At 40.6% G+C, this 21,525-nt stretch overlaps 1 protein-coding gene across 1 annotated transcript in view; it reads left to right on the top strand.

The window, feature by feature from the left end:
- The window catches only part of LOC115762924 (adenylate cyclase type 6), a 27,311-nt gene extending 5,786 nt beyond the window's left edge, over positions 1 to 21,525 (top strand). Inside the window, exons 9-22 of the mRNA XM_030705305.1 lie at positions 10,193 to 10,337; positions 10,401 to 10,495; positions 10,658 to 10,817; positions 10,882 to 10,979; positions 11,093 to 11,183; positions 11,921 to 12,034; positions 12,831 to 12,983; positions 13,694 to 13,854; positions 14,318 to 14,451; positions 15,616 to 15,725; positions 16,613 to 16,782; positions 17,011 to 17,192; positions 17,272 to 17,396; positions 18,836 to 21,525. Coding sequence (XP_030561165.1) covers positions 10,193 to 10,337; positions 10,401 to 10,495; positions 10,658 to 10,817; positions 10,882 to 10,979; positions 11,093 to 11,183; positions 11,921 to 12,034; positions 12,831 to 12,983; positions 13,694 to 13,854; positions 14,318 to 14,451; positions 15,616 to 15,725; positions 16,613 to 16,782; positions 17,011 to 17,192; positions 17,272 to 17,396; positions 18,836 to 20,038 — 2,941 coding nt within the window. The 3' untranslated portion in view covers positions 20,039 to 21,525. The remainder of the gene's footprint in view (positions 1 to 10,192; positions 10,338 to 10,400; positions 10,496 to 10,657; positions 10,818 to 10,881; positions 10,980 to 11,092; positions 11,184 to 11,920; positions 12,035 to 12,830; positions 12,984 to 13,693; positions 13,855 to 14,317; positions 14,452 to 15,615; positions 15,726 to 16,612; positions 16,783 to 17,010; positions 17,193 to 17,271; positions 17,397 to 18,835) is intronic.

Here is a 21,525-nt window from a genome sequence, read left to right as displayed (position 1 = left end):
ATTGGATTTTTGAGGGTACTATTTGACATGAATTTCGACCAAAAAATATGTTCCCAGATTTAAATGCAAAGTTGATCTAGAGGCCAAACCATGAAGAACAAACCAAACCTCGTGAAAATCAGTTGAGTTTTGACCGAGTTATTGGGGTGGGAAATTTTGACCTATGTCTATATGGAATTCGGAGGGTAATATTTGACATGAATTTCGACCAAAAAACATGTTCCCAGATTTAAATGCAAAACTAATCTAGAGGCCAAACCATGAAGAAAAAACCAAACCTCGTGAAAATCAGTTGAGTTTTGACCGAGTTATTGGGGTGGGAAATTTTGACCTATGTCTATATGGAATTCGGAGGGTAATATTTGACATGAATTTCGACCAAAAAACATGTTCCCAGATTTAAATGCAAAACTAATCTAGAGGCCAAACCATGAAGAAAAAACCAAACCTCGTGAAAATCTGATGAGAATTAACCGAGTTATGAGGGTGGGAAACTTTGACCCATGTCTATATGGAATTCGGAGGGTAATATTTGACATGGATTTCGACCAAAAAATATGTTCCCAGATTTAAATGCAAAGTTGATCTAGAGGCCAAACCATGAAGAAAAAACCAAACCTCGTGAAAATTGGTTGAGATTTGACCTAGCTATGAGGGTGGGAAACTTTGACCCATGTCTATATGGAATTCGGAGGGTAATATTTGACATGGATTTCGACCAAAAAATATGTTTCCAGATTTAAATGCAAAGTTGATCTAGAGGCCAAACCATGAAGAAAAAACCAAACATCGTGAAAATCGGTTGAGTTTTGACCGAGTTATGGGGGTGGGAAATTTTGACCCATGTCTATATGGAATTCGGAAGGTAATATTTGACATGAATTTCGACCAAAAAATATGTTTCCAGATTTAAATGCAAAGTTGATCTACTGGCCAAACCATGAAGAAAAAACCAAACCTCGTGAAAATCGGTTGAGTTTTGACCGAGTTATGGGGGTGGGAAATTTTGACCCATGTCTACATAGGATATTTGAGGGTCGAATTTTTACATGAATTTCGACCAAAAAATATGTTCCCAGATTTAAATGCAAAGTTGATCTAGAGGCCAAACCATGAAGAAAAAACCAAACCTCGTGAAAATCTGATGAGAATTAACCGAGTTATGCGGGTTGGAAACTTTGACCCATGTCTATATGGAATTCGGAGGGTAATATTTGACATGAGTTTCGACCAAAAAATATGTTCCCAGATTTAAATGCAAAGTTGATCTAGAGGCCAAACCATGAAGAAAAAACCAAACCTCGTGAAAATTGATTGAGATTTGACCGAGTTATGAGGGTGGGACATTTTGACCTATGTCTACATAGGATTTTTGAGGGTATCATTTTTACATGAATTTCGACCAAAAAATATGTTCCCAGATTTAAATGCAAAGTTGATCTAGAGGCCAAACCATAAAGAAAAACCAAACCTCGTGAAAATTGGTTGAGATTTGACCGAGTAATGAGGGTGGGACATTTTGACCTATGTCTACATAGGATTTTTAAGGGTATCATTTTTACATGAATTTCGACCAAAAAATATGTTCCCAGATTTAAATGCAAAGTTGATCTAGAGGCCAAACCATGAAGAAAAAACCAAACCTCGTGAAAATCGGTTGAGTTTTGACCGAGATATGGGGGTGGGAAATTTTGACCTATGTCTACATTGGATATTTGAGGGTCTCATTTTTACATGAATTTCGACCAAAAAATATGTTCCCAGATTTAAATGCAAAGTTAATCTACTGGCCAAACCATGAAGAAAAAACCAAACCTCGTGAAAATCGGTTGAGTTTTGACCGAGTTATGGGAGTGAGAAATTTTGACCCATGTCTATATGGAATTCGGAGGGTAATATTTGACATGAATTTCGACCAAAAAATATGTTCCCAGATTTAAATGCAAAGTTGATCTAGAGGCCAAACCATGAAGAAAAAACCAAACCTCGTGAAAATTGGTTGAGATTTGACCGAGTAATGAGGGTGGGACATTTTGACCTATGTCTACATAGGATTTTTAAGGGTATCATTTTTACATGAATTTCGACCACAAAATATGTTCCCAGATTTAAATGCAAAGTTGATCTAGAGGCCAAACCATGAAGAAAAAACTAAACCTCGTGAAAATGGGTTGAGTTTTGACCGAGATATGGGGGTGGGAAATTTTGACCTATGTCTACATTGGATATTTGAGGGTCTCATTTTTACATGAATTTCGACCAAAAAATATGTTCCCAGATTTAAATGCAAAGTTGATCTACTGGCCAAACCATGAAGAAAAAACCAAACCTCGTGAAAATCGGTTGAGTTTTGACCGAGTTATGGGGGTGAGAAATTTTGACCCATGTCTATATGGAATTCGGAGGGTAATATTTGACATGAATTTCGACCAAAAATGATGTTCCCAGATTTAAATGCAAAGTTGATCTAGAGGCCAAACCATGAAGAAAAAACTAAACCTCGTGAAAATCGGTTGAGTTTTGACCGAGTTATGGGGGTGAGAAATTTTGACCCATGTCTATATGGAATTCGGAGGGTAATATTTGACATGAATTTCGACCAAAAAATATGTTCCCAGATTTAAATGCAAAGTTGATCTAGAGGCCAAGCCATGAAGAAAAAACCAAACCTCGTGAAAATCGGTTGAGTTTTGACCGAGTTATGGGGGTGAGAAATTTTGACCCATGTCTATATGGAATTCGGAGGGTAATATTTGACATGAATTTCGACCAAAAAATATGTTCCCAGATTTAAATGCAAAGTTGATCTAGAGGCCAAACCATGAAGAAAAAACCAAACCTCGTGAAAATTGGTTGAGATTTGACCGAGTAATGAGGGTGGGACATTTTGACCTATGTCTACATAGGATTTTTAAGGGTATCATTTTTACATGAATTTCGACCAAAAAATATGTTCCCAGATTTAAATGCAAAGTTGATCTAGAGGCCAAACCATGAAGAAAAAACTAAACCTCGTGAAAATGGGTTGAGTTTTGACCGAGATATGGGGGTGGGAAATTTTGACCTATGTCTACATTGGATATTTGAGGGTCTCATTTTTACATGAATTTCGACCAAAAAATATGTTCCCAGATTTAAATGCAAAGTTGATCTACTGGCCAAACCATGAAGAAAAAACCAAACCTCGTGAAAATCGGTTGAGTTTTGACCGAGTTATGGGGGTGAGAAATTTTGACCCATGTCTATATGGAATTCGGAGGGTAATATTTGACATGAATTTCGACCAAAAATGATGTTCCCAGATTTAAATGCAAGGTTGATCTACTGGCCAAACCATGAAGAAAAAACCAAACCTCGTGAAAATCTGATGAGAATTAACCGAGTTATGAGGGTTGGAAACTTTGACCCATGTCTATATGGAATTCGGAGGGTAATATTTGACATGAATTTCGACCAAAAAATATGTTCCCAGATTTAAATGCAAAGTTGATCTAGAGGCCAAACCATGAAGAAAAAACTAAACCTCGTGAAAATGGGTTGAGTTTTGACCGAGATATGGGGGTGGGAAATTTTGACCTATGTCTACATTGGATATTTGAGGGTCTCATTTTTACATGAATTTCGACCAAAAAATATGTTCCCAGATTTAAATGCAAAGTTGATCTACTGGCCAAACCATGAAGAAAAAACCAAACCTCGTGAAAATCGGTTGAGTTTTGACCGAGTTATGGGGGTAGGAAATTTTGACCTATGTCTACATTGGATTATTGAGGGTCTCATTTTTACATGAATTTCGACCAAAAAATATGTTCCCAGATTTAAATGCAAAGTTGATCTAGAGGCCAAACCATGAAGAAAAAACCAAACCTCGTGAAAATCGGTTGAGTTTTGACCGAGTTATGGGGGTGAGAAATTTTGACCCATGTCTATATGGAATTCGGAGGGTAATATTTGACATGAATTTCGACCAAAAAATATGTTCCCAGATTTAAATGCAAAGTTGATCTAGAGGCCAAACCATGAAGAAAAAAACAAAACTCGTGAAAATCGGTTGAGATTTGACAGAGTTATGGGGGTGGGACATTTTGACCTATGTCTATATGGAATTCGGAGGGTAATGTTTGACATGAATTTCGACCGAAAAATCTGTTCCCAGATTTAAATGCAAAGTTGATCTAGAGGCCAAACCATGAAGAAAAAACCAAACCTCGTGAAAATCTGATGAGAATTAACCGAGTTATGAGGGTGGGAAACTTTGACCCATGTCTATATGGAATTCGGAGGGTAATATTTGACATGAATTTCGACCAAAAAATATGTTCCCAGATTTAAATGCAAAGTTGATCTAGAGGCCAAACCATGAAGAAAAAACTAAACCTCGTGAAAATCGGTTGAGTTTTGACCGAGTTATGGGGGTGAGAAATTTTGACCCATGTCTATATGGAATTCGGAGGGTAATATTTGACATGAATTTCGACCAAAAAATATGTTCCCAGATTTAAATGCAAAGTTGATCTAGAGGCCAAGCCATGAAGAAAAAACCAAACCTCGTGAAAATCGGTTGAGTTTTGACCGAGTTATGGGGGTGAGAAATTTTGACCCATGTCTATATGGAATTCGGAGGGTAATATTTGACATGAATTTCGACCAAAAAATATGTTCCCAGATTTAAATGCAAAGTTGATCTAGAGGCCAAACCATGAAGAAAAAACCAAACCTCGTGAAAATTGGTTGAGATTTGATCGAGTTATGAGGGTGGGACATTTTGACCTATGTCTACATAGGATTTTTGAGGGTATCATTTTTACATGAATTTCGACCAAAAAATATGTTCCCAGATTTAAATGCAAAGTTGATCTAGAGGCCAAACCATGAAGAAAAAACCAAACCTCGTGAAAATCTGATGAGAATTAACCGAGTTATGAGGGTGGGAAACTTTGACCCATGTCTATATGGAATTCGGAGGGTAATATTTGTCATGAATTTCGACCAAAAAATATGTTCCCAGATTTAAATGCAAAGTTGATCTAGAGGCCAAACCATGAAGAAAAAACCAAACCTCGTGAAAATTGGTTGAGATTTGACCGAGTAATGAGGGTGGGACATTTTGACCTATGTCTACATAGGATTTTTAAGGGTATCATTTTTACATGAATTTCGACCAAAAAATATGTTCCCAGATTTAAATGCAAAGTTGATCTAGAGGCCAAACCATGAAGAAAAAACTAAACCTCGTGAAAATGGGTTGAGTTTTGACCGAGATATGGGGGTGGGAAATTTTGACCTATGTCTACATTGGATATTTGAGGGTCTCATTTTTACATGAATTTCGACCAAAAAATATGTTCCCAGATTTAAATGCAAAGTTGATCTACTGGCCAAACCATGAAGAAAAAACCAAACCTCGTGAAAATCGGTTGAGTTTTGACCGAGTTATGGGGGTAGGAAATTTTGACCTATGTCTACATTGGATTATTGAGGGTCTCATTTTTACATGAATTTCGACCAAAAAATATGTTCCCAGATTTAAATGCAAAGTTGATCTAGAGGCCAAACCATGAAGAAAAAACCAAACCTCGTGAAAATCGGTTGAGTTTTGACCGAGTTATGGGGGTGAGAAATTTTGACCCATGTCTATATGGAATTCGGAGGGTAATATTTGACATGAATTTCGACCAAAAAATATGTTCCCAGATTTAAATGCAAAGTTGATCTAGAGGCCAAGCCATGAAGAAAAAACCAAACCTCGTGAAAATCGGTTGAGTTTTGACCGAGTTATGGGGGTGAGAAATTTTGACCCATGTCTATATGGAATTCGGAGGGTAATATTTGACATGAATTTCGACCAAAAAATATGTTCCCAGATTTAAATGCAAAGTTGATCTAGAGGCCAAACCATGAAGAAAAAACCAAACCTCGTGAAAATTGGTTGAGATTTGATCGAGTTATGAGGGTGGGACATTTTGACCTATGTCTACATAGGATTTTTGAGGGTATCATTTTTACATGAATTTCGACCAAAAAATATGTTCCCAGATTTAAATGCAAAGTTGATCTAGAGGCCAAACCATGAAGAAAAAACCAAACCTCGTGAAAATCTGATGAGAATTAACCGAGTTATGAGGGTGGGAAACTTTGACCCATGTCTATATGGAATTCGGAGGGTAATATTTGTCATGAATTTCGACCAAAAAATATGTTCCCAGATTTAAATGCAAAGTTGATCTAGAGGCCAAACCATGAAGAAAAAACCAAACCTCGTGAAAATTGGTTGAGATTTGACCGAGTAATGAGGGTGGGACATTTTGACCTATGTCTACATAGGATTTTTAAGGGTATCATTTTTACATGAATTTCGACCAAAAAATATGTTCCCAGATTTAAATGCAAAGTTGATCTAGAGGCCAAACCATGAAGAAAAAACTAAACCTCGTGAAAATGGGTTGAGTTTTGACCGAGATATGGGGGTGGGAAATTTTGACCTATGTCTACATTGGATATTTGAGGGTCTCATTTTTACATGAATTTCGACCAAAAAATATGTTCCCAGATTTAAATGCAAAGTTGATCTACTGGCCAAACCATGAAGAAAAAACCAAACCTCGTGAAAATCGGTTGAGTTTTGACCGAGTTATGGGGGTAGGAAATTTTGACCTATGTCTACATTGGATTATTGAGGGTCTCATTTTTACATGAATTTCGACCAAAAAATATGTTCCCAGATTTAAATGCAAAGTTGATCTAGAGGCCAAACCATGAAGAAAAAACCAAACCTCGTGAAAATCGGTTGAGTTTTGACCGAGTTATGGGGGTGAGAAATTTTGACCCATGTCTATATGGAATTCGGAGGGTAATATTTGACATGAATTTCGACCAAAAAATATGTTCCCAGATTTAAATGCAAAGTTGATCTAGAGGCCAAACCATGAAGAAAAAACTAAACCTCGTGAAAATCGGTTGAGTTTTGACCGAGTTATGGGGGTGAGAAATTTTGACCCATGTCTATATGGAATTCGGAGGGTAATATTTGACATGAATTTCGACCAAAAAATATGTTCCCAGATTTAAATGCAAAGTTGATCTAGAGGCCAAGCCATGAAGAAAAAACCAAACCTCGTGAAAATCGGTTGAGTTTTGACCGAGTTATGGGGGTGAGAAATTTTGACCCATGTCTATATGGAATTCGGAGGGTAAAATTTGACATGAATTTCGACCAAAAAATCTGTTCCCAGATTTAAATGCAAAGTTGATCTAGAGGCCAAACCATGAAGAAAAAACCAAACCTCGTGAAAATCTGATGAGAATTAACCGAGTTATGAGGGAGGGAAACTTTGACCCATGTCTATATGGAATTCGGAGGGTAATATGTGACATGAATTTCGACCAAAAAATATGTTCCCAGATTTAAATGCAAAGTTGATCTAGAGGCCAAACCATGAAGAAAAAACTAAACCTCGTGAAAATCGGTTGAGTTTTGACCGAGTTATGGGGGTGAGAAATTTTGACCCATGTCTATATGGAATTCGGAGGGTAATATTTGACATGAATTTCGACCAAAAAATATGTTCCCAGATTTAAATGCCAAGTTGATCTAGAGGCCAAACCACGAAGAAAAAACTAAACCTCGTGAAAATCGGTTGAGTTTTGACCGAGTTATGGGGGTGAGAAATTTTGACCCATGTCTATATGGAATTCGGAGGGTAATATTTGACATGAATTTCGACCAAAAAATATGTTCCCAGATTTAAATGCAAAGTTGATCTAGAGGCCAAACCATGAAGAAAAAACCAAACCTCGTGAAAATCTGATGAGAATTAACCGAGTTATGAGGGAGGGAAACTTTGACCCATGTCTATATGGAATTCGGAGGGTAATATGTGACATGAATTTCGACCAAAAAATATGTTCCCAGATTTAAATGCAAAGTTGATCTAGAGGCCAAACCATGAAGAAAAAACTAAACCTCGTGAAAATCGGTTGAGTTTTGACCGAGTTATGGGGGTGAGAAATTTTGACCCATGTCTATATGGAATTCGGAGGGTAATATTTGACATGAATTTCGACCAAAAAATATGTTCCCAGATTTAAATGCCAAGTTGATCTAGAGGCCAAACCACGAAGAAAAAACTAATCCTCGTGAAAATCGGTTGAGTTTTGACCGAGTTATGGGGGTGAGAAATTTTGACCCATGTCTATATGGAATTCGGAGGGTAATATTTGACATGAATTTCGACCAAAAAATATGTTCCCAGATTTAAATGCAAAGTTGATCTAGAGGCCAAACCATGAAGAAAAAACCAAACCTCGTGAAAATCGGTTGAGTTTTGACCGAGTTATGGGGGTGAGAAATTTTGACCCATGTCTATATGGAATTCGGAGGGTAATATTTGACATGAATTTCGACCAAAAAATATGTTCCCAGATTTAAATGCAAAGTTGATCTAAAAGCCAAACCATGAAGATAAAACCAAACCTCGTGAAAATCGGTTGAGATTTGACCGAGTTATGGGGGTGGGACATTTTGACCCATGTCTATATGGAATTCGGAGGGTAATATTTGACATGAATTTTGACCAAAAAATATGTTCCCAGATTTAAATGCAAAGTTGATCTAGAGGCCAAACCATGAAGAAAAAACCAAACCTCGTGAAAATCGGTTGAGTTTTGACCGAGTTATGGGAGTGGGAAATTTTGACTCATGTCTATATGGAATTCGGAGGGTAATATTTGACATGAATTTCGACCAAAAATGATGTTGGCAGATTTAAATGCAAAGTTTATTTACAAGTCAAACCTTGAAGAAAAAACCAAACTTCGTGAAAATCGGATGTGATTTGACCAAGTTATGGATTTAGGAAATTTTGACCTATATAGGATACAAGCGAGTATACCCCGGCCTTGTCCGTAGCTCGTATTTATTAAATAATTCATTATTTCTCTCAAAGAAAAATTGCAGAATCCAAGTTTAAATGATCCTTTATTTCTCTAAACTCTTCTCTTATCTTCCTCAATATAATCTTTTGACCTTGAAATTTTCTGCCTGCTTTTGCAAGAGAGCTTTTCTTATGAACTTCGAGCTTTGTCTTCTTAAAAAAATAAAACTCATTCGTGTTTTATCAAGTCTTTAAAGGGCGCCCGTAGTTTCCTTATTCCGCTCCTGTCGCTGCGTTTGGCTGCTTGCATTTGAAAGGAACTTTAACCTCTCAACACTTGGTCGAGTGTCGCTGCTTCGAAGCGATTGCAATGTGTGGCTCTAATGGTTGTAATAGCTGTAATTTTTGTTGTTGTTGTGCAAATTTGCATACTCCGCCGCAGTGTGTGTGCGAGTGGGTGTGTTGTGGTTGGTGGGGGCGTCAAGTTATTGGCAAGTCAACCGACCTAACCCCACCCCACCTCGCCTTGCCTCGCCTCGTCTCGACACACCCTGCCTCTCTCTTTGGCCAATCGTCGAATCGATTATGGAGCTGTTGCATGCCACGCCCACCACGCTAACTGGCCAGCACTTGCTGCTTGCTGTTGATTCAGTTGCTTCACTTTCAACAACACTTCAGCAATTTGTTTCGGCACGACTTTAGCTCCGATGTGGGTCAGCAGCAGCAGCAGCAGCAGCAGCTCGTTTGTTAGTCCTGTCTCAAGCGAAATTAAAAGCAAATAGCTGCAATGAGCCTCAGGGCAGGCAGGCAGGAGGATTCCCTTAGCCTGATAAGCGGCAATTTGGCCAGCAGCAGCAGCAAGACGCATGCAACAGCAGCAGCAGCAGCAGCTGAAACGGCAACTGGCGGGCCAATCCATAACAAAGCGCCATGTAATTATCAATAGAATCAACAGCATGGCGCAGAGTTTTGCTGCAACCGCAGCCATTGTTTATTTTTTTTTTTTTTATGCAGCTTGCTGCCCCACGGCGCGTGGCACGTGCTTCCTGGAAAACGATAATATAATAAGCTGCTGCTGCCGGCTTCCCGCTGCGGCAGCTATAAAAAATAACATTAAAAAGTATTTACTCAGCAGCATCCCCTGGCTAGGGGAGTGGCAGCGGCAAGTGCAGCATGTAATGCCACATAATGGCTGTGGCTATGGCCACCAAAAGGAGCTCCACATGTTGCTGATGTTGGCATGTTGTCCCTTTGAATGTTATGCGTGCCATCTGGCAAATCCTCCCGTAAGTAACGCCCTATTTTCTCTGTCCCTGCAGACGCGTGCACATTACGAAGGAGACGCTCAAGTGTTTGGATGGCGATTACGAGGTGGAGGCTGGCAAGGGAGCCGATAGAAATTCCTATCTCAAGGATCATCAGATTGAGACATATCTGATAGTGCCGGGCGATATCTACAGGCCGGTGAGTATCGACAAGGATAATAGTTGCTCAGCCATAACAAGCTGCTTTCCATTGAACCTGTAGCACAAGAAGTCGCGCAATCGCCTCCAGGTAAATGGCAACATATCCAAGGAGCTGCGCATGATGGGCCATGGCACAGCACAGAAGCACACATCCAAGTAAGTGGCGTTATATCCTCCTTTTTACTTTATGGACTCGACTGGGAGGAAGTGAACCATGTGACCAAGACTTTCAGACAGCCACGACAAGAAAGATAGCCTTGAAGCTGGAAACTGAAGCAGCCACAACAAGCCCGTCAAATAAATCACTTTCTCTTGCAGATTCGGATTTGGTGACAGCTCGGAGAGTCACAAGGATCCCGAGGATGAGGTCAATGAGTACTTGATGCGCGCCATCGATGCACGGAGCATAGATCATTTGCGGGCCGAGCACTGCCAGTCGCTGTTGCTCTGCTTCAAGAGCGCCGCGCTGGAGCACAAGGTGAGTCGAGAGGCGCCATTCGCTTGGCCCTGGCTTAACCCTAATCTCCTGTACTTTAACGCAGTATGCCAGCGAGCCGGATCGCATGCTTTGCGTTTATTTCTACTGCAGTCTCCTCGTGCTGCTGGGCACCACACTTATGCGCTTTGCGGTTTTTGACACGTGAGTGCTTTATGATTATTTTATAGCAGGCTCTAAGTGCATAGTGTAGCGCATAATCCGTGATGTTGTTGTCGGGCAAACCATATTCATATTTCAACTGATTTCTCCTCTAGCTCCACACTCTGCCTGGCGCTGTCCATTGGCGCTTTGCTGCTGCTGCTTTTGTTGGTCTTCCTGATGGCCTGTCACAAAATCAATTTGCAGGTAAGCAAAATCGTTTCTAGTCTATTCTCCACACAAGCAACCCCTGCACAGCTTATGCGAATTTAGACAGGTAATTTATAACACATTAAAGGAGATCTCTGCGAGCTCATTAAGTACTGGTACATATATTCGTGGGGAGCAGCCCTTACTGACTTGATAGAGCTATGCCCATCCGTGTTTCTGTTTTTATGCCAACTCATGTCAGTTTTGAAGATATCCTTGTAAAGGTTTGTCTAATTATTCTAGGCAGTACATAACTTGAATTCGACTGCAGTTGACAATTATATAATAGATAGATGCAATCGGAATAATCGGTTGAAACTTTACTTCTTATATGAAACACTTATTCAGCTTTCATATATACTTTGATAAATATTGACATTTAAAGGGCTTTACCGTACCTCTTACAAATTAACATTATATTTTTATGATATCCAACTTCTACATCATATATCTCTATAGGAAAAAACTTTCATAGAATAAGATTTGTAAGCCAAACTCTTCTGTTTCGTTAAGATATCTTGGTCAAACCAAGCAATTGCAAGGTTTACTCTGACATATATGCAAAGCCTAATCATATGGCTTCTATAAGTAATCAAATAAGAAGAGTATTTGGTATTTGGCTGAAGAAATCCTTTTTTGTTTTATTATATCGTATATATGTTTCCAGGTTCTTTAGTCTTCTTCAGCTCGCGGATACTCAGCCAGCTTTTGTACTATAATTTGATTTATTTCAGCTGCCCATCGTGATAAAGCGCTTCTCATTGCGTATTCACAGCAATCGCACCTTGTCACAGTTCTTCGCCTTTGCCACCGTCTCGCTGATTGTTTTGACCACGTTGCTGGCCATGGTAAGCGGTAATGAAGCTCTTAAGTTGTGCTTTTAGTTATAATAACATAAACAATGTCCAAATCCCCGAAATGCCAGTTTCTTGTTTTATGCATAATTTGCGCGCGCAACAAATTGCGGCCATATCTATAAGAGTCGGATCTTACAAGTTGCCAGGTTGCCTTGTGCTTCTTTTTTTTTTCTTGGCCCATTTAAGTGAACTTCAAAATAATAAAAATGAAATTTACGTTTTGTAGCTCAAAATACAATTTTTGAGGGCGTTTGCCTGAGCCAACTCAATGCGGTTGCTTTTGTTGTTGTCGTTGTTGTTGTTGTCTTTGGGACGCGACAAAACAAAAGTTTTTCCATTAAAGTTGGGCAGACAACGCGACAAGCAACAGGAGCGAGGTAGGGTGTTGGTAGGCTGGCAGGCAACAAAAATGCCAGCCACGTTTCATACATGAAGTGTGCCCCATTTATGTGCTACTTGTTACCTGCCACATGCCCCCAAGGCAGCGCGTCTCTGGGTTCAAAGCCTCCGTCAGCGCTTTGACATTTAGTTGTCAACTTGTGCCCCACTCCTTCGCTCCCTGTTGCCACACCATTTCTTGGCTTACTCTGTATCTTTATCGGCCACGTTTAATGGCACTTGCGAGCCGCATTCGCTATTCATTTAGCCACGTCTTTTTTTTATTGCCAGTGGCTGAGAGTGCGTGTTAGGCGCCTCGTTAAACTCGAAGCACTGTTAAATGGCATTTCCAGGTGACTTGGCCGTGCTGCTAATTAGCCTCCAATTGTAATCGCTGCCTTCTATATAGCTGCAGGAATCAATGCGTCAACTGGAGCTGCTGCATAATGAATGGCTCATTCTGCAATTCAACGTCAGCGAACTGGAACGGACGAAGCTGGGACTGGAGCCAGAGCAGCAGCTGCTGCCTGAGGAACGCTGTGATTTCTATTTGGCCTACAATGTAAGTTGTGATACCCTATAAAGAAGGGGGAAGGGTAGCATCTATAGTGTATATATGTATATATTATTGGTTAACCAAAGCAAAATAACCCTCTCCGTCTGTCTGTGTGTAGCCCGTAGACTCAAGAGAAGGCCTCTTTAATTAAAATAGCTTAAGACCTCGATAACTCACTCACTCAAACCGATAAATATCAATTGTTAAGCACGGGTTTCTTTCAATATCTCATGAGTTTGAGATACTAAAGCTGATATAAAGTATTTACCATGCGCAGCCAAGGTTTATCATATCCTTCCGATAACTAACATGATTTCTGCTAAATCGATAAATATCGATAACTCACGTACTTTCTCCTTAACCTATAAATATACATTATTTTGCACAGATATTATTATATTCGTCCGATAACTCACATGATTTCTGCTAAATCGATAAATATCGATAACGAATCTGGCTTTTTGATCATGTTGAGTCTAACGAAAAATACAGAAGTCTCAAGAGTAAACTTTCTTTAAAAATGCCAAAGAAAAGAAGAACTACACTCGGTGTATAAAACTATCTCATCCAGCAGTTGGGCACAGAGTATTTCCTAGTCGGGCACGCTCAACTCAGCCAGAGCACTCTTTTTAAGAAATGCATTCCATGTCTTTGCCTTGTTATGTGTACACATATAGAGATTTAGATAGCATTACTTTTATTTTATCTTGTTGCAGACATTCCTGCTGTTAACGCTGCTCTCGATGATGTGCTGTGCCACGTACCAAGTGCTGCGCATCCTGTTGAAGCTGCTGCTGCTCCTCTTGGCCGCCGGCAGCTACATGGCCTGCTCCTCATATTTGTATATGAGCAGCAGGGAAATAAGCGCCGACTTGGCGTAAGTATCCGGCTCCCCCTCCCTCTCTCTCTCTCTCTCTCTCTCTCTCTCTCTCTCTCTCTCTGTCGGTTGAATGAAAACGAATTATGCTGTAATATAATTTGGCGCAGTTGCCTCTGACCTCCCCTCTCCACTTCTCCCGGTTTTTCCTGGCTGGCACAGCTGAAAATGCTGAAAATGCATTTAGAGCAGCCGCAAACTGCATTAAAATTGTATTTAGCACTTGGCGTTGGCTTCATTTATCAGACAACCGGCTGAGACTTGGCTTCCACAACAACTACAACTACAACAACAACAACATTCACAACATTCTGTTTCTTATTACACATTTCGCTGCCTGGGCTCTGCTCCACATCTACGTTCACCTCCTCCCGCTCGTACTTCTGCTGCGTCTTGGCATTGCGCTTTAATGGACTGGAATAACTTGGCCTACTGCTGCAATTGTTGCTCTGGCTCTATCTAGCAATGAGGAGGCCCTGCTGCGCTATATAATTGATTCAATCTTCCTATTTGCATTCATGCTCGCCCTGATCTTCCACAGTCACCAAACGGAGGCCACCTACCGCTTGGACTTCATCTGGAAGCTGCAGGCAACTGGTAAGTTTCGGCGTCATCTACATTTTCGGCTGCTAATTAGCAATTGCAACTGCAAAGTTATAGTCGACTGACTGACTCTACAACTGACAGTTTCTGTCAGACAATAACAACAACTTGCGCCCACTTTCCGCCCCTTTTGAAAAGTGGCAACATTCGCTGGCTGTTGCCAGCGCGTTGCTGCTCATCTTCTGCGTTTCCGTTTGTTCTGTTGTTCAAAAGGATTTTCATTAGTATTAGTAAACACACACTCACACTCGCACACACTCGCACTTGCACACACACGCAAGAATTCACACACCCCACATACACACACACACACACATACAGCCGCTCACTAATACACTCGAACAATCACAATCGTGTTTGACTGGCGCCTGAGCTTATGCATCGCTTTTTTACGCTTCTCTTTTATGCCCCATGTGCAGAGATATCAATGCGGGTATATTGGGCTTGTAAAGTCAGTTTGTCTGTCTGTCAAATTTCAAATAATTGTTTGTATTGAAACACGCAACAGATCAGATACTTAGTAAAATTATAAATTCTATTTATTTATCTAGAAAAGTATATAAAATATGGAGTTCTGATAATCCGCTTGGATTTTACAAATAATATAATTTAATAATATTTTACAATAACGTATTCGAATAATCTCCTTATTTTTTATTATCAAAATTTTGATAAAACTAGAAGGATCATGTTGTCAGTTCTTATCAGATAGCCTCAGTTGCCAGTTTTACCTAAACAATTAGTTTAATAGCTTATGATATATAATATTTAATAATCTTTATACAATTAAAGTATTATTTAGACAAGCTAAAATGATCAAATTTCAACAAATTGAATAGGACCGTCAGCTTCGACATCCTTTAGACATTGACAACTTGACAACTCATCTAAGACAACTTATCTTACGAAACAGTTTCCTTTCTTAAGCATTTCCTGCACTGTAGAAAGGGTATCTCTTGGTCGTGCACTGCCGTCTGCTGTATGCTCGTATATTTTTGTAATTTTTTTGCCGAACGCCTTACGCTTCGGTTAACTGATAAACTGATATTTCAATTTCACGCTCCTGTTTTTTGTGTTTTCTTGCGCGTGTTTTTTTTTCTTTTTTTCCTTTTTTTTTCATACATATCTGGAACACGTGTTCGCTTTCGTAACGCGCAGAGGAAAAAGAGGATATGGAGCATTTGCAGGCTTATAATCGTAAACTGCTCGAAAATATTTTGCCCGTACATGTCGCTGAGCATTTTCTGAGCCGCGAAAAGCACCTCGATGTGAGTATTAAATATATGTGTATAAATACTTGTGTATGTGTGTGTGTGTGTGTGTGTCTGTGTGTGTGTTGCAAGTTTGGTTGCTGGCAATTTGCAATGTATTTAAAAGCTTGAAAACTTTTGTGCCTAGCAACAAGGCCAACTGCAGAGGTCGTTTGATAAGTATATACCAGCCCCCACACCTGCCGCGCCCCCTGGCTTTGGCACAGCCTCCGTCTCCGCCTCCACCTCCACCTCCGCCTTGTTATGCTACTTTTAATGCTGCCACATATGCCCGCTGGCCGCATACATGTTGCGGCTTGCAACGGTTCAATGCGCAACGGGCACACGCACTGTGCCGTAGTCGGGGAGGGGGGGGGGGGGGGCGCTACTTGCCACATTAAGTGTGCAATCAACAACTTTTAACCAAATCACATGAGCAGCCACACATTTGGGAACCGTCGACGTGTGGTCTGCTATACCCTGTGTGCGGCTGGCTGTGTGTGCTCTGGACAAGAGTTGACCGCGTTTCGTGTTTTCTTTCGTGATGTAAGCTAGCCGCATCGCAAGTGTTTCTTCCAATAGTCCTATAAATCTCAAAAAAAATCGGAAGAGAAGAGCTTCCGCCGTGAATATAAGAATGCGATAGAAAGGCGATATCACCAACAATACGCGACTCCTACAAAACGAATCGCATTGTGATCTTCCGTAATATATAAATATCTCAATCCCAAGCGACATCACTATTGCTTCTTCCTCTATGTAAGCCGAATCGCTTTCCTATCTCCCAAGCGACACTCTTGTATTTAAACGAATTGTTTATGCCTGATTGAATACGCAACACGCTTTAAACCTTCAAGAGTTCTGCTCGGCTTAATTACATTTTTCCCATTTGACCGCTTTTGCAGGATCTCTATCACGAGCAATGCGATTCCGTTTGCATTCTCTTTGCCAGCATACCGAATTTCTCCGAGTTCTACGTGGAGCTGGAGGGCAACAATGAGGGCGTCGAATGCCTGCGGCTGCTCAATGAGATAATTGCCGACTTCGATGAGCTGCTCAGTGAGGAACGTTTCCGGTAAGTTTTGTTGCTCTCTTTTGAGATTTTCAGGTTGTAAATTTAATTGTGTAAAATCATGTCAAAAATGACCAAGAAGTTGCCGAGTCTCTAGTCAATGCCCTGCTCAGACTTCAACTCCCAAACTTATGTCAAGAGTGAACAAATATTCATGATTGATTACATTTTGGTCATAGTTTGACCTCAGGATCAATTCCGTAGTAGCTGACCTGGATTATATTTTAACAGTTGCATTGAGAAAATCAAGAGCACCGGCGCCACATACATGGCCGCTTCTGGCCTGACGGCGAACACCTGCGACCAGGTGAACTTTAGCCATGTCACCGCAATGGCTGACTATGCGCTGCAGCTGTTCGACAAGATTGAGGAGGTCAACATGCATTCCTTCAACAACTTTCGCCTGCGCATAGGTGAGCATTAGCCCAAAAAAGTATGTTTAAAACAAAAGGAAAAACTTTATCGAATTTTATTTCTTTTGTTTGCCTGCAGGCATTAATATTGGTCCCGTCGTTGCGGGCGTTATTGGCGCCTGCAAGCCCCAGTATGATATATGGGGCAATGCTGTGAACGTGGCCTCGCGCATGGACTCCACGGGTCTGGTGGATCACATACAGGTGAGTTGAATGAACGGCGGTTCACCTTTTTGGGGCGGATTTTTTCTTGCGGATTTCTTAGCCTGCCAAATGTCACTTTAAAAAATAAATTAACAAGAGAGCTCAAGGCGTGAGTGCGCGACTATTAGATACCCTGCTTTAAAATGAGATACTTAAGAATATGCAATACGGGCACACAAGACAGAATACGGGCACACACACATACATACACGCAGTCCATTATCTAAGAGCAATATATTTTTAAGCAGCTTTTGTGTTATGATTATGAATATTACTATTATTATTATTATTATCATTATCATTATCATTATCATTATCATTATCATTATCATTATTATTATCATTATCATTATCATTATCATTATCATTATCATTATCATTATCATTATCATTATCATTATCATTATCATTATCATTATCATTATCATTATCATTATCATTATCATTATCATTATCATTATCATTATCATTATCATTATCATTATCATTATCATTATCATTATCATTATCATTATCATTATCATTATCATTATCATTATCATTATCATTATCATTATCATTATCATTATCATTATCATTATCATTATCATTATCATTATCATTATCATTATCATTATCATTATCATTATCATTATCATTATCATTATCATTATCATTATCATTATCATTATCATTATCATTATCATTATCATTATCATTATCATTATCATTATCATTATCATTATCATTATCATTATCATTATTCATTATTCATTATTTATCTTATTTCTAATATGTCAAGTCAAAATTGTCGAATTAAATTAGACTTTCAGTCACAGGGTATTCAATGAAAACTTGTCAATGGCTGTTGCCGTAGCCACGCCCCCTAATCAATAGCTGACCAACCAGGAGCAGCAGGCGAAATGGGCAACAGGCTGCGCTTCGCTCGCACGCATTGCGTATACGCCATGTACGCCTCATACAATTTTCATGGGCATTAGAAAGTGCCCACGCACTGAAACTTAAACACAAACACATATACACTAGACTACACACGAACATATACACACACAGCTGCAGCTTTTGATTTTATTTGCCGTGCGTCGTCGATAAAAGCGAAGCGCATGAAAATTTGCAAAGAGAAATAAATTATTAAGCGGACAAGGGATAAGACGATAAGAAAGGGCGGGCGTGGCAGAGTGGCAGGGCGGCAGGGCGGCAGGGTGGCAGGTGTTGGTCTGAGTTTTATCATGAAATATTGAGCACAGGTTTTGCCACTGATTGTCTGTATGTGTGTGTGTGTGTTCGTGTGTGTGTGAATAAAGTAAATGCTGCCGCATGCGGTGCCAATGAACTTGTCACTTTGAATTTATTTTCTTATCTCTCTCTCTACCTCTTCCCCGCTCCCCTTTTACTTTGTTTGCTGCCAAATGAAATCAACACCTTTTCACGGCGTCCAGGTGACCCAGGAGATGCAGCAGCTGCTGGAGTGCCGCGGCTATGAACTCACCTGCCGCGGCAGCGTCAATGTCAAGGGCAAGGGTTCGATGATAACCTATTTTCTCAAGGGCAAGGCGGAGCTGCCCGCGCCGCCGGAGCAGCCCGCGCCCACAGTCGCCATGGAGCAGGAGACGGCAAAAGAGGCGCCGGCAGAGACAACGCCGGAGGCGCCGCCAGCCATAGAAGCCACGGCAGCCGTAGAGGCACAACCACACCAGGAAGAGGAAGATAACAATGATGATGATGAGGACGACGACATTGATCTCAACTCGAACATGCAAAACTTGACCGCACAACGCCGCAAATCTCTCTGCCGGCAGCACAACATCTCCTCCTCGTTCGGCACCAATGTCAGCTCCACGGGCATTACTCCCAGCATCTCGAACAGCTCCAGCGTGGTGACTATTGGTGCGCTGCCCGCGCTGATGCGCAATGTCGAGAGCTGTGCCACGCCCACAGTGCCGCCCAGAACGCTGGTGGCGGAGCTAAAGGAGGAGATCACGCGCGATGAGAAGAGCGCATTGAAGGACTCCATCGAGAATCTAGAGATTCTGCTTAAGAACAACATCAGCCTCTCGGATCTGAGCAACAAGCAGCAGCAGAATCTGCGTGGCGAGGTGGTCAGCTGCAGCAGCTCCGCGACGGCCACGCTTCGCAAGCGGGACACCATCGTCAGCTTCCATGTGACCGAGACGCTGACCACAACGGCCGCGTTCACACAGCAGCAGCGCAAGCGGCGCTCGGTGAGCGCCATGGCCACCAGCTGCACCACCAGCAGCAGCTCGACCACCACCACGACACGTCTGCTGTCCAATGAGAGTCAGAGCTCCACGCACACGGCACCCGGCACGCTGGAGAGCGGTGGCAAGGCAGCCGAATGCCTGCGCGCTGGCTTGGACACGGATCCGTTTCCGGATGCGGATACAGAGGCGGGTCAGGGCCACGCGCACGATTGGCAGCCACGCACGGCCAGCCTGGAGCCGAATCGCAGCCCCATCAAGACATCGCAATCAATGAGTCCCATCGGCCTGGCCACCGAAGTCTTCGTGCTGCCCAACAGCCGTAGCATGATCCTCATCAGCAGCACGGGAAGCGGCAGCGCCAGCGGCAGTCAAGGAGGCAGCAGTCCCAGGGCAGGACTGCTGCAACAGGTTAGCACGTAAATAGACGCTGGTGGTGGTGGTGGTTGTGGTTATGGTTTCCAAAGCTCGCAATGTGTGTGTAAATATGTATAAATTGCGGCCGTCTGCAGAGAGACAGTGACGTTGTCAGGCTGGGGGATTAGAGGATTGGCTGCCCCAATATATATATATATATATAACATATATGCCCATCAATATTTCATCCCCCGATTGAATTGATCTCGCATTTGTTGTTGTTCCTTATAAGAGCTCATATACGACCAGGTGGCAACCCTGCATATCATAGCAAAACGAATTTGCAACAATTTTAGAACTTAGGCAGTACGAAAAACCTTTGCTGTTGCCATAGGCTAGAGTTAAGGGTGGAAGTCAGGTTCCTATTGTAGTCTTAGACAGCGGGCAGCCTAGAGAAGTGAAACAACTGAATTTAAACTCAATTTACAGGGTATGTAAACTACTAAGCTCTGTTACATACATATATCGAACTATGCAGATATATGTTGCAGCTATTCCAGTCAATTTCAAATACTAAAATGCAAATAGATTCAAGTAACAAATATTTCTGTGAAACAGTTTCCATATACGAATCGACAACTCTCAACTTAAAGTTTAGTTTTCAAGTTTTTCGAACTAGTTTCAATTGAAGGTGAGTTCGTAATTGGAACTGCGCTTATTTGAGTAATTGAATAAGTTCAAAGCCAATACCAAAACTCAAACTGTTAACGCGCTTTATGTGTATGTTAGTATTATATATATATATGTGTGTGTGTGTGTGTATGTGTATTTAATTGAGTGAGTGTGTGTGTGTGTGTGTGCATTTGTGAACGTCTCAATGTTGCTGAAATCAACACTAAATTTGAAATACTTAAACTATGTATAATACAACAAATACTTCAACTGAACTAAACCAAAGAGCAGATATACCAAAAAAAAAAAAAAAAACAAACAGATTACAAAAATCAATTCTCGCTGTGATTTCTATTATAAATGTATAGATTATTTTATAGACTTGTGTTACATAGTTTTAGCTTAAAACTCGAAAGCTTCAATGCAAAGATGTTCCGAGTTTCGATTTCGCAAATGTCGAAATTAAGGCGAAATTGCAATTGGGAACATGTTTGCAAAAATTGTATTACGATATCTCTTCGACTGGCGCCAACATGTGCCCAATTTTGAATTCGTCACAAAAAAGTCTTGTTGAAATTGAGGCGATATTGCAATTGGGAACATGCTTGATGTGTTGTATTACGACATCTCTTCGACTAGCGCCGACTTTAACTATAATTTAACTAAGTTTTTCTACAAAATGGCAGCTGTCGTAGCTCTACTGAATATATATATACGAAACATATATGTGTATGCATAGGATAAAACATATATCAAAGTACAATTGTGTCAATTTAAGTGGAAATGTTTAATGTTTAATGTTTAACGTAGTTCGCTGTTTGTTTCATTTAAATTCAATTCAATGTTAATTATTGTAAATGTCTCTCGCAAATGTTGTTAAT

Source organism: Drosophila novamexicana, unplaced genomic scaffold (assembly GCF_003285875.2).
Source record: "Drosophila novamexicana strain 15010-1031.04,08,12 unplaced genomic scaffold, DnovRS2.1 tig00000644-arrow-pilon, whole genome shotgun sequence".
NCBI lineage: Eukaryota > Metazoa > Arthropoda > Insecta > Diptera > Drosophilidae > Drosophila > Drosophila novamexicana.
The sequence above is the reverse complement of the archived record's forward strand: the minus strand, read 5'-3'. Positions and strand labels throughout refer to the sequence as shown.